General features: G+C 37.4%; 1 protein-coding gene across 3 annotated transcripts in view; it reads left to right on the forward strand.

Moving 5' to 3' along the window:
- Nucleotides 1–14,063, forward strand: part of PDE5A (phosphodiesterase 5A, cGMP-specific) — a 67,058-nt gene that overhangs the window by 9,378 nt on the left and 43,617 nt on the right. The window contains exons 1-2 of one of the 3 annotated variants that reach the window (XM_009887880.1): nucleotides 3,659–3,800; nucleotides 12,971–13,553. In XM_009887880.1, coding sequence (XP_009886182.1) covers nucleotides 12,975–13,553 — 579 coding nt within the window. In that variant the 5' untranslated portion in view covers nucleotides 3,659–3,800; nucleotides 12,971–12,974. Of the gene's footprint in view, nucleotides 1–3,658; nucleotides 3,801–8,908; nucleotides 8,941–12,970; nucleotides 13,554–14,063 lie in introns of those variants that run through there. The other 2 variants (XM_009887879.1, XM_009887878.1) reach the window with 2 other exon arrangements.

Consider the following 14,063-nt stretch of genomic DNA (forward strand, 5'->3'; position numbering starts at 1 on the left):
GGGGGTTCTTGCGGGGAACCTCATGCGAAGACCTGAAGAGCTCCTCTGGGCTTTTGCCGCCCCCCCCGGCTGGACATGCTGCCTTTTGGAGATAAGACGAGGTATTTGCTCACCGTTGTCACGCTTCAGCAGCGGGACTTCAAGTTGAAACCGAGTAAATTCGGCTATTTTTAGAAGTGGAGTCAGGTTTCCATGTTGAATATTTTCCGATAAACAAAGCAGCGGGGATGCAGAGCAGAGGCGATCTGCAACTCCCACGGTATATCTCGGTGGAGAGAGAGCTCGGGTTAGTGAGTCCTGCGCTCTGTTCCTCGGACGCTCCTGCTCCCGGCCGCACCATCTGCTCCCCGCCGCCGATGCGCTCCCCGCCGCCGGGTCCCCGGGCGGGGATGGACGCCTTCTGACTGAGGCTTTGCTGCTGCTCCTCTCTGCATGGGATGGGGCGGTAAGAAGAGAAATCCCCATGAATAATTGACTCGCGGCAAGCTAGAAAGCTTCAGGGGTCACCTGCTTGCTTGTGACCATCTGTCATGCGGTCCCCTTTCTTCTGCTGCTTCTTCCTTAGGCTCATTTAACAGAAAAATAATAAATATACCTTTTAAAAAGTCTTTTAAATGTTGATTTTTTTTATTTTTTTTTTATTTTTTACAGGCTGTGCATAGGTGTAGGATGCATAGATGGAAGTAGTTAACCTTGATCTTCTGCAGAACACTAGGGCATGGTGTGTAACCGAAGGGTAGGTTGTTTACCCAGGAAATAGGGTGTTAGCAGCTTTGAGAAGTAGCATTTTATTAGTTCAGCCTGTCACACTTCCTTTGGAAGCTGGAAGTAGTATTGAACAAATAGGAATGCTAATTAATAGTAACCACTGTGTCAGATTTGTTTTCCCCATGGAGAGGTTTGGTTAGTCTTTTTTTTTTTTTTTTTTTTTTCAATGCTGAGACACAGTTTTGTGTTTGTGTGGGTCTGAAAGAGGCAGTAGTTCACAAAATACAATTCAGTCGTGTCTCCGTGATGGCGATGCCTCTGCGCTTAGAGAGGCTTTTGCAGAAAAACTGTTGACTTTGAGTTCTTTCTTGGCAAGAGTTCTGTGATGTTTTTGAGGTGATGGAAACATTGCATTTGTCTCAAAACTCTCTTCTCTGCTGTCTTGCATAGAGTGTTTGGGGGTTTTTTGTTCTTGCTGTATACATACAAAACTATAACTACGTAATAAGGAATACCTCATATGTAAGTTTGTATTTGAAAAGACAAACGATTAGTTATTTGACTGTATGTTGGTTCAAATTTCATTCACTACAATGATATCCTGTAAAGTTAAGCGGTTTGAAAGAACTGATGTACTTTGTAAAAAGGCTGAATGTTCCACACTGTAGTGTTATTTAGAGCTTGAAAAGAGAAAAAACCCTAAAATTTAATGCCGTGCTTTTTTTAGTTGAGTCTTTGTACAACAGCAATACATTGAACAAAGACTATGCTGTTAATGTTTTGTTATTTAGCATTATATTTACTCTGTCGGTAAAGCAGTGTTCCTTGAACTAGTTTCAGCTGTTCTCTAATCTTAATTTACTGCTTCTCATTTCTTGTTTTGCTTCTTAATTTGCCAAAGTACTCACAGGTCCTAAGAGCAATAGCCCAAGGAGTTAGTTAAGGTGGTATCTTGCAGAGCAAAGAGGCATATTCTACTTTGTTGCGAGGCACAACTGGGAATGGATAGTTTCTCTATCTGTTTCTCAAATACTGATACACAGGAAAAGGAGAAGAACACCAGCTCAACCCTTTATTACAGAGTAATACAAGCGCTCTGCACTGACAGTAATGAGCTTTGAATGAGAACCTCATTTAGCAATTTTATGATAGGTATTAAATAATTTATTTTTTTTCTTGGCAATTAATTAATTCCCATAGTGTTTTATACAGTAGTTCTTTTGGTAATTCCCACAAAAAATGTTTTAATTAGGTGTCTAAATAATACTTATAAAATAAATGCTTTGCGTGGTCTTATGCCTGCAGATTTGTTTTGTTGGTTTTTTTAAAGTACAGGAGTCACATCATCTCATACAGTCATTGAATAGTTAGCTCTTGTTCCATTTCGCACAGGTCAATTTGGTGTTAGTAGCTGTTTTCATGATTTGAATAAAAATTGTATTTTCTGGCAAAATGGCACTTTAAAAGAAAACATCTTTTTATTCACAATTAGTTTGCATTTACTGTTGTTCATAATGTGATAACTGTTAGAGTGGCTAAGAGTCGCCCAGTCCATATTCTGAATTCTTGGGGGCAAGGGCTGCAGGTTGTCTGCGTACCAATTTTGCACCTGCTTTCCTCCTCTACCCTAAAACGTGTTGTAGAAGATAAGTATATACAAATGGCTTCCACCTTGTATTTTGATCCTGCAATGCTTCAAGGTTGATAGCGTCTCCAGGCAGGCCACTTTACTGCCTTCCTCAAGTCTTTGATGGCTAGGTGGACTGACATATTCTGCGATAAAGCTATGTTTATTGACTTCCACCTGCCCAGCACAAGGTTGCGATCCTACAAGCATGTAATCCAGGTGAATAACTTTCAACTGCTCCCTCCTTCAAGTATGTGAATAAACTGTGAGCCCATGAGTAGGAAGCTACAGAACCAGTTATTTATGACTTTATTTTGTACCAGGGAGACAAGTGGTATACGGAGATAATATAAATAGCTATTATCCATGAAGCGTTGTTCCAGTATGATCAAAGTGCAGAACAACAAAGGGGAAGTGTGTCACCAGTACACTCAGTGATGAGATGAATTTGGTTCACGTAGTGATGCAGTGTGCTGGTTGTCGAACCTTCTGGCTGGAGAGTTTGTTACTGCACACTTAGGGTTCAAGAGTTTCTAAATGCCTAGCTCCTACTAAATTTAAGCTATTTATTTTATTCTTTTTTTTTTTCCCCCAGCTCCTTTTGTTATTTTTCCCCTTTCAAAGTTTTAGAACTGCTTATCATATTCCGGCTTCCCAGAAAGCAGAAACGTTTTGAAGTAAAAAGATTCTTCTTTTAGATTGTGTCCTATGTTTATCCATACTGTTGTTAAAGGCTCTTTGTAGCTGCTGCTACAAATATAATTGTTCTAACTAGATGTTATAAAGGCATAATCTGCAGCTTTTGTTGTCAAAAAATTGTACTTCGTTTACGGCTGAATTCATTACCCTTTTTGTCTTCCTGAAGCTTTGCCTTTTTATGTTCCTTTAAAAAAAAAATCCATGCATTGTCATGTTCAAACATCATACTTATTTTAACCCCCTATGGAATACTTCTGTATTTCTGACTTCCTGTTTGTCCCTACTCTAAAAAACACAGGAGTGATTCTCTCTTAGTGCTCTTTGCGATCAGAAGCAGCAGACTGCCAAAACAGCCAAAGTAAAAAATCTCTTCTCGGGTAGAAGTGACTGCATTGTTCCAGGCAGTTTTTGTCTGGTTTCCTAAATGTGTGGCATGATAGATACAAATTATTAACCCAAGTCTTGTATGCCTTTCACTGGGAATACGATTATTTTGTTATAAGTACATCTTGTCTTATTAGCAGGGTTGAGAAATATTTACAAATGAATTAAGATGGGGTTGTATTTGGAAAAAGAAATGTCCGTAACAGAATGGCACATCATAGCGCTTCACTGAGGATTCCAGAAGTGGCATTTACTGGGAAACTGTACTTTGCTGGAATTCAGAGATTGCACATTTTGAATATATCAATTACATTTATTACTTTGAAAAAACTCAAGTACAGTTGTTTGGGTTTTTTTCTTCTTGATGGCTGGTGGACAATCAGTTTGTAATGTGCTGCCTGCAGCACTAAATTACTTAGGACATTCCCCTTCTAAACTCTGTGTCTAGAGTGCTTTTAAAAAATGTCTTTCATTTTGAGCCGGCTATTTGATGTTTAATCTCATATGTCATATGCATCATGTCATTGTTTTGTTTGGTAATTTATGTGTGCTTAATTTTTTCTAATTGAAAGGAAATGAATTTTTGGAGCAAGTGTATGAAAATACTGATTTTGAAAGATAGAGCTGGTCAAGATTTTCTGCATCGAAGTGTGCTTTGGCCTGTGTTTTTTCTCTAAAAGATATTACTGACATATTAAAAAAAAAATATCCAGGTATGAGCCATATTCACCCCTAACATCACCTCAGTATGTAGGCAGTGAGTTTTAAACTTCTATGATTGAAGGACCCCTAACAGTTTTCAGTGGAGGCACAGAATCCTATGCAAATTGGTTGATTATGCTGAAAGGGGACTTGCTTTTCTAAGTTATCCTATGCAAAGCATTTGCAAGGGGACTGCAGACCCACTGGTTCTTTGGACCGTGGCTTGAAACCCACAGGAAGTAGTGGTGTTAATGCAGCGATCAGAATAGTTTCACCCATTTACTTGGTTTTATTAGATGTTTACAGAGCTTTCCTGAGAACAAAGCAGAGAAAGAGAGTTGATTTCCCTGAAGTCTTGGAAAGTTTTCATGTTGGTCTAATGATCTTATAGTTGTCCTGCTTATAAATAATGTATCCGTATCCTTATGCCTTTCTTGGTAACTGCAAAGTATGAAGATCATCCCAAAATATTTTAAGCTCCTGATTCAAAAAGCACTCAGGAAGGTAAGGAACGTTACCCTCATTCACGAAGTTGTAAATGTGATTAAGTATTTTTGGCATTTAATCTTGGAAATAAAGCTAGGTGTGTGCCGGAGTATTTTGGAAAACAACGTCTCAACCAGCAATTACTGTAGACTGATGAAACTCTCATTTGAGAAACGATAAGAAGTCACTTACTAGCAATATACATCTTTAATTCCTAAAAAGCTATAACCTGAAGTCCTACACAGAATCTTTGGTGTGAAGATAAACTAGTCAGTAGATAGTACTGAGCAGCTACAAGGAGAATGTGCTTTTACTTTGTACCATTTGCCCTAGGTAATAAAGAAACAAATGGGCATGCACAATACGTTAATTAAAATACAACTGGTAAACCTTAGAGGATAGGTAGAAAATAAGATGGGGTGAACTACTTTACCAGTTAACATCTAGTTTTGCCTTCTTTTGTTTCAGGGTAACTATTACCGTATTACAGTTCTTTTGGTAATGCCAATGGGCAGTTGAAATCTCATTTCCATTTTTTTGCTCTTACTTGGAAAACTTTAGAGAACAGGGTCAAATTTCTGGCAACTGGGAAGAAAAGTGGAACTGAGGCATACATTGCTTCTATGGGAGACAAGAGAGACACCTTTCTTTTATTTCTAAACTGTAGAAGTTCATGGAAGTTTTGTGTTGGAAGTTTTGTTAAAGAATCATCACTTGAGGAAGAAATTAATGTCTTTCTCCTAACCCAGTAGAAAGACAACTTGCATAAAATAAAAATACCAATCAGTCTAATATTGAAGCTGAAGTAAGGCTTCCATAGTGTGTAGACATTGTGCTAGCTCTCTGCGCAAGGATAAAATTCATGATACTTCACCTCTGATGTCTTCAGATCAGAGAAAGTACATCATAGCCTGTGTTCACGCTTATTGGAGTGGTAGATTAAAGCTGAATTGTGTGGGAATATGCGACCCAGATCAAGAATTACAAACAAAGCAATTTTAGACAATACATTCTTGACTTGAACTAATGCTACCACTTATTATCATTGTTAAAGGGGAAGCATTTTTCTTTTTTCATGAATAAATATAATAATAAAACCACATAATACAAGTCTTTTCCTTACTGGCAAAGAAACATACATAAATTTACATAGAATGCTCTCTCATTTATGTGATTTACTTAAAGAAAACATGAAAAGAAAAAAATGGAATCAAATACAAAAGGAACTATTTACAAAGTTCCAGAAAAGAAGCCCCACTCAAATGGTCCGTGGGAATAACTCAATGATTGTAATTTCACATTAGGTCTAGCACTGAAAATATAGCCACAAAATCTATTTGCTTAGTAAAAAATATCTATTTTCCCATTTGTTTGTGCATTATGGTGAACTCACCCCAGCACCGAGAGCCATCCCAAAGCCTCTGCACCACTTACGTCCTACTTAACCCCTATTTTAGGAATTTAAGCGGAACTGAAGTGCTACCTGACTTAAGTCTCCAGGCAGGTGTGAACTCAACTTTTAATCTGTCTTTCGCTAAAGTCACTGGCATTGTCCTATTGCTTTCCACAACAAAATCATTAGGTACATAGTTATTTTTAACTTTTTGAGCTTGGAACAAGAAGTAAACATTTGGAGGAGAAGTAAAAGTCATGTTCTAGAATTTCACCTTCAATCCCTGAGGATTTATTCTGTCTGTCTTTATATTGTGAATAAAAAGTCCCTTCTAGGGAAGAAAGCTTTCGTGTGAAATGTTAAGCTTGCCGTTTGGTTTGAAAATAGCGAAGACTACCCTGTTAGTGTTAGTTCCCCGTTTCAAATACTTTTGCTTCAAATAATAAAGCAACCTCTGCCTCCTATTGTAAAAAATAATATGAGCATCAGACAAGATTTACATCATTTCATAGTTCTAAAAAGTTATTTCACTCTTTCATAAGCATGGTTTGAATTGAGAATTAGAGTTCTTAATTTAGATCTGTATTCAAACAGAAGTCAGTTGGAGCACTTAACATGTTTGAAGTTAAATGTATGCTTATATGTGTGACTGATTTGTGCCAAAAAATTTGCACTGACTTTAAGTCATACTTTGTCTTCAAAAACTATTTGCCTACCACTGTTAGAAATAGTATCTCTAGTAAGTATAATTGGAAAGGGTTTAAGGAAAAACAACTACTGTCTTTGTCAATCTACTTTTTTAGTTCGTTTGAAAACACTTCTTTTACAGTCAGCTTACTGTTTCCATCTAATGAGGCCTTATATACAGTTTATGTAAATCTTTCCATGGCCAGAAAGGAGACAAACCCACTTAGAACAGGATTGTGAAATAGGAAGTACTGGAAAGAAAATGGGAAGCCAAGTGACTTTGACTTTCAAACTCATTTGTTAAAACGGAATAGTTTTCCAGTTGTTGCTAATGCTTGAAATGATTTCTATGTCTAAATTATGTCAAGATGCGGGAAAGAAATTGAAAGACATCTAGTGGTTATTTTAAGGAAGGCGATTGAGAAAATAGTTATGAAGCTTGGCTTGAAATATTATTGATTTCAACACTAGCAGGATTAGGCCTCAGGAGCTCAGCTACTTGAAAGTTGCCATTCTCTAGTAGGCAAGTTTGGATTGAATTCCTCTCCTGAAATGTGTTATCAGTGACTGCTGGTTTGAATGAAAAATTAGCAAAACAGTCCACACAACTACTGAAACATTATACATTGTATGTATACCTATATGAAAGATTTATAAGCAACAGAGAACATGGGGAATTATTTGTTGTTTCACTGAAAGCTACTCATCACTCAGTGCTTTTATGGTACGCTAATAATTATGCATCCTTTGTGCAAGATAAGTAAGATGCAGTATACCATCATTGTTGCATCTTGGTATTATTTTTGGGCTCTGTTTTTGCACATTTTGTCCAAAAATACCACATACTTACTGAATGGCCACATTGGTATGGTCTTACACATGCAGTATGGTTACACGTGTGAGCGAGACAATCATAAACTGGCTGTTACTCTTTAAACATCTTCACTGGGTTTTGGTTTCTTTGAGAAGTATGCTGTGTATTTTGACAGTAATCACAATGAAGCAAAGATGGGCACAATAAATTATTTAATATCCCCAGTGTGTGAGTAGAATATTAATTAGTGTTAGGTCAGCACAGTTTGATATATACGGCACATGAAATAAAGCAAGGATCTCTTCAAGTCTTAGACCTGAGGTTGTCTTCAGGTCTGCTCGTGCCCTTCTGCATGACCTGGCTCAAGCCATATGGCTTCCTTGTGCCTGTGTTTTCTCACCCAGTGATTTTCTATTTTTGTTGCCTATTCATATTGAAAACGTCTTTCTTTAGGGACTGGTCTACCTTCTGGAGAGCGTTTAACAAATCAGGGCCAAAAAGTCTTAATTCCTCTGAAGTTCCTGAGTTCTCATGTAACGCAGATAATACGTAATTGTATACAAGTGATTATAGAGAAGAGGATCACACAACCTTTTTTTTTTTTTTTCTTTTCCCTGCCATTGTATTTTCATCCCCTTCTCATCCCTATCTCTTCAAAATTCCTCTCCAGTTTTGCCATCTGCTGATGAGGTCACCAGCCGAATTCAGCAGTCACTATTGTCATGCTCCTTTGAAATTGTGTTTTATAGAGGAAAGACTGGATTTGGCTGATAGAAGTGACTGAAAAACAGTTACTTCATATTCAGCTCTTCCTGTTTATGAACTCTGGGATAAATTATAGCTTTCTCGAGTGGAGGCTCATACTGCAGTAAAGGATCATAGTGCAGTAAAGGATGCACACAGCTCACAAGGAATGGATGCTGATGCCTCTAAGTCCTCAATACGCAGTGATCGCTATGCTGGGATGGAGACATCGCATTGGTTTTAACTATCTGCATAGGTCACTACGGATCAGTATCTGCTCCTGTTTAATACTCTCCTGCAACTTCTAAACTTAGCTCTACAGCAAGGGTCTTATCCTTACAATCAGCTCTTGACAATGTTGATGCTTTCTGAAGACTGTTCATATGAATAGTCACAAGTGTTTGTTTCTTCCTGTAGTCGTTTCAAAATGACATCTTAATCATACATAGCACTTATTACTCATTTCCAGTAACCTCATTTGTGGTTCAGAATGTGTCTGGTATCGGATATCTGTTGAGCTAATTCTGTGCTGAGAAAGTAGTTGTGTTAGTAGTAATACACTTCTTGTCATGCATTGTTAAATAGGATTGAGTGTCAACAAGCAAATGCATATCAAAACTTTGATAGATTTTAAATAGAGTTAGAATACATCAGTTAATGTGAAATGTTAGTTCTTCCACCCATGTGTATAACTGTGTGAGTAGAAGGAGCTAAATAGTTTCCTTGTTAGAAGAGGCATTCAGTAAAGGTCAGTGAACGCTGTTCTTATTCCAGCTGAATTTGAACGGCTTTCCTGTTGCCCAAATAAAAAATGCCTAAATGGTTTGAAGTTGAAAACCGTGCTTTAAACAGTATAGTTAAGGAGTTAAGGATTTGTTGTTGTTGTTAATCTACAGAGCTTTTTGAGAATTGCACACTATGTTGGCAAGTTATTGGACCATCGTCTAAGAGACATTAAAGGGAACAGGACTATGTTACTCATAATTATGCAGCTCCACATACAGTTCTGTTCGATGTCAAAGTGCTTCATAAATAGTACAGATACCGAACAAGTAGTCAGTTCTTATTAAAGAAATGCGATTACTTTCATGTGAAAGATTTTAAAGTTATGTTCCATGTCCCTCAATAACCTCCATAGGCTAGAGAAACGAATGCTTATTTTACATAGTAAAAAGGCAAGAAGGTAAAAACTAAATTAACCGATGGCCACAGTTCGAGAACTGGTATTAGAATTCAGAATGCATTGTTCTTCCTGATTACTATTACTACATCATTAAGGCCAGGGGACATCATTATACAACGCTCCAGAATAAATAAAATGGCAGGTTTCGACTGATAAACCAAATTTCTAGTTTAGCTTTAGCTTTGTCCAAAAAGGGCACCTGATTCTTTCTCTGCCTATCTTATATTAACACATCCACATACGTAAATTCAGTGTAAAACAGAGCTAGGTGAAATGATAGCATTTTACATTCTCCTTTCCTCATGTGTAAATCAGCAGTGAATTGGATTGCTCTACAAAGTGTCGTCACTCAGCAATAGTACAGGCTCACGCCTGTGCATTCTCAAACATGCCTAGGCAAAGCACACGGCTTCCTATGCCTAATCACTCGCTAGTTTAAAGACCGCTCTCCATCTGATACTAGGTTATTACATTTATTACTTTTAAACCTTATTTTACATTAATGCCAGTCCTCGATGTTCAAAAATCAAGTCAGCACACACACATCATGAAACTGGGTCAAGTCACAAGCCTTCTTTTAAAACTATCAGTTATTCTATATCTACCTTCTTGTGTCTGAGACATTAAATGCACCCACCTCGCATTTTCAGGTCCTCTTCTGCAGCCTTAATACTAGATGCTAAATTTTGTTTAGAAAAAGCTAACATTTCCAGGTAATTTCTTTTCTTGGGGAGATTGCAGTAAAACAAAAAGAACCCACATATAACATAACACATATGATCACAAGCACTGATTTTAGAGGTTGTACTGTGTTTACTTACAAATTTTTGCATTTTAAACTTTTTATTTTTCTTTAGGATACTTACAGCTTTTCATCACAAATTTTTATTCTGTTTTCTCGTTCATTTTAATAAATGGAAGTTCCAAATGTTATCAAGCGCTAGCTTCTTATTTTGACTGTCATTGAAACAGCTTTTGCAAATGTGATATTGCCCTATGCAAATTAGATTATCCATTTCGGTAATACATGGTCACGGCTCCCACATTTAATATTTATGCTGTTTAAGTACTATAAAGTAATCTCGTTAAAGTCAAAGTTCTAATAATAAATTAGTTGTTCTTTCTGCTTCTCTGCAAGAAGAGAAGTTACCTCATTTGGATGAGGTAACTCCACAAAAAAAAAAAAAAATCATATTACTGCTGTAATAAAGAAGGAACCTTTGGAAGTTTTTATTAATATACTTGAAAAGCAGAACTTACTTCCTTTAAAAATAAGTAGCCAAGCAATGCACCAAAACTCTTTCAGAACAACAATGGAATTTCATTGTGTTCTCTGGCACCATGTTGCCAGTAACTTGACTAGCTTTCGATTGCTGGGAAATTTATAATAGATGTTGATTAAGGTATATTATTGCTACGGCAAGCTCTGTTCCAGCAGCTTCATGGAAAATGTAAAAACACGGAATGAAATCCTAGCTCTGTGGAACTCAACGGCAAAAATCCCACCGCCTTACTTGTCTCCAACTTTTCATTCAGTGGTTTTGGACTCTGATTGTCAGAAGATTCACTAATGTCCCATGTGACTACACTGACCATTCAGCCTTGGAGATCACTGGGGCTATAAATGATGTTAACCACGTATGTAAGGTTTTGCATGATCAGGACCACAGTACACAGACATAAGCCAAAATAAAGAATAGTCTGTCACCCATTTATTTGGAGTTGCAGTGGTGTGAATAAGAGAAGAATTTGTTTTTCCAGTGCTACATTGAATGATACTTACATCAGGCAGATTTTTTTTTTTTGAGTGGAAAAAAATTACCAGGTAGCTTGCACTGAAGCTCTAGCAGAAGGTGTCCCTGCCCACAGCAGGGGGGTTAGAACTAGATGATCTTTAAGGTACCTTCCAACCAAAACCATTCTATGAAGTGGAGTGGGTACAGAAACATAATGACTTTCTTTTGCCGAGCTGCTCCCTTTACACTCGTACTGTTTCCTAAATTAATTCCTTTTTTCATAGCATGTTTGCTTACAGTTGAGGTCTCCAAATGATATGCGATTGCAAAATCTGAAAAACTCTTTCAAACTTTCCTAATTGAAGACAAATAAGTTTCTTGCTGTGGATTGCTTGCTAATAAAAATAATACTGGTGGACTTTAGATTTTAATCGATTACTTTGCTTTGAATTAATGGTTAATTACACTTGCAGTATTGCATTCTACAACATAGATGAAGCTGTTCCGTAAGGGGAAAAAGGCTAGGTACAGTGCTTTTCATATTTAACATATACAGATGCATGTAACCGATCAGCGGCTGACTAACCTGACTAATTTCCATGGTTTCATTCAGCTTCACTCTCGAAATTCCTGTGGTCTGCAGAGCAAATAAAAAATATCCCAAATTTAAAACATGACCACCATGAAAGGTTTCCAAAAGATCAGACTTTTTAATAGGATTTTTGCTGTTCGTATGCCTGTACATTATGTAATTCAGAAAAAGCCCACATTTTCGCTCAGAGTACATAATGTGCTGTGAGGAATCCTTGATACTGAGTAAGCGAAATAAAAGTGAAATATTTGAAAAAAAACCCCAAACCACAACAGATTCTCAACAAGAAAATATTATAGTGATAAGTAAAAAGTATATTCTTGTTATTGATGATACGTGTGCTTATGGATAATTCAAGATATGCTGTATTTAGTGAGGACATTATTAAGGTTGGCATTCTAGTGCTAAGCTAATTTGTGAAACAGTTAAATACTAGAGATGTGTGTCATTTTTAAATTAATGGTACATTCTTCAAAAATATTATTTTGGGGCTATTTTGGGTTGAGTTAGGCAGTTTCATCTGCAAGGAAAGGAAATAGGAGACATGCATGAAAACAGGTTGTCTTTTCATTAATTTGAAGGGGCTCAAATTAGAAATATTCATTTTTCTTTCTGACAGTTTTTAAGCAAAACTTTTGTGCTTTGAATCAAAACAGCATTTTTCTTTAACTCTGAGAAAGCAGGGGAAGGTAACTTAAAAATAGTCTTTAGGCAACGTAAGAATAGGAGGGCCTGCAGGTGATTTGACAGAGAGAATTAAAGTTCAAAATTATCTTTTAAAAAGTTAGAAATGGTCTAGAAAAACAGAATGAGAACAGAAAATTTTTCTTTATATGAATATATACACCTTGTACAGAAATTCAAATCTTAGGAGTGGGAAGGACCAGAACTTTTCAAGCACAAAATTACAGTATAAACTTCTGATCGTCTATATTCTGAAAGCCACAGCGTAAGCAGTCTTCCTCTACCCTATTCAGGCATTTCCTTTAGGCAAAAATAGCTTCCTTTTTATGGGGCATAAAACATTACTGCTTAATCTAGGCAAAGTACTGTGTAAAATTGAAGAATATTGATACAGAGGAGCACTAAATGTGCACTCACGTCCACTGTATGAAAAGGTTTAAAGTTATCCTCTTTGCAGCGTCCTCTTCAAAGATGTATTATTTCCTGAGGATTTTTAACTTACATCACTGTATTTTCGTTTTTGTTTTACAGAGAAATGGTTAATGCATGGTTTGCTGAGAGAGTTCACACCATCCCGGTCTGCAAGGAGGGAACCAAGTCCCAGAGTGAATCCTGTGCTTGTCACCAGCCTGCCTGTGCTGAGACCACCAACTCTGGGACGCCAGCGAGGAAAATCTCTGCTTCTGAATTTGACAGACCCTTAAGGCCTATTTTTGTCAAGGACTCAGTAGGAGCAGTGAGCTTCCTCTCCGGCTCTGAAAAGAAGGAACAGATGCCTCTGCAATCTCCAAGGATTGAGACCAGCGCAGGGGATCAGTGCTCAAGACTATTAGAACTCGTGAAAGATATTTCTAGTCACTTAGATGTCACAGCACTTTGCCATAAAATTTTCCTACATATCCATGAGCTTATAGCAGCTGATCGCTATTCCCTGTTCTTGGTGTGTGAGGATAGCTCTAATGAGAAGTTTCTTGTAAGCAGGCTGTTTGACGTGGCAGAAGGCTCCACCCTGGAAGAAGCTTCCAACAACTGCATTCGCCTGGAGTGGAACAAGGGCATTGTGGGTCACGTAGCAGCTATAGGCCAGCCCCTGAACATCAAGAACGCGTATGAGGTAAACCAAGAAAATTTATCTTGAGCAGTTCTTGAAAAAAAGAGAAAGCCACGGTATCAGCTATTGTAACATTGCCATTTTAATACACGTATTTGGAGCTATATTGGCTGAAACGAGTCAAGATGCAAACCTGACACCAGGGGTTTGGTTATAATACACGTATTATAGACACATGCATATACAGAAACATGTAGCTATGACTAATGCTAGAGGAATGCAAACATCAAAATAAATTATGTAAGTTTGACATTAGCAGTCAGATAGCAGCCCCATCTTAACCAGCAATGTGCACACCAGTGTTTGCATTTCTAGGTTTGGGCACTTAAATGTTTACATTTCTGCTTGTATAAGGACGTAAGATACTTCTGCACCAAAATGAATGAAATCGTGAGTGTAGTTGTCTGCAAAACTGGAGTCCTATGACTAAAAATACTTCGGAGAATTTTATCCTAGCCGAGGCACAAAGAGCAGGAGCTGAGTGAACAAGAACAGGATGAGGGTTTGAACTGT

Source organism: Charadrius vociferus, unplaced genomic scaffold, assembly GCF_000708025.1.
Source record: "Charadrius vociferus isolate BGI_N301 unplaced genomic scaffold, ASM70802v2 scaffold806, whole genome shotgun sequence".
NCBI lineage: Eukaryota > Metazoa > Chordata > Aves > Charadriiformes > Charadriidae > Charadrius > Charadrius vociferus.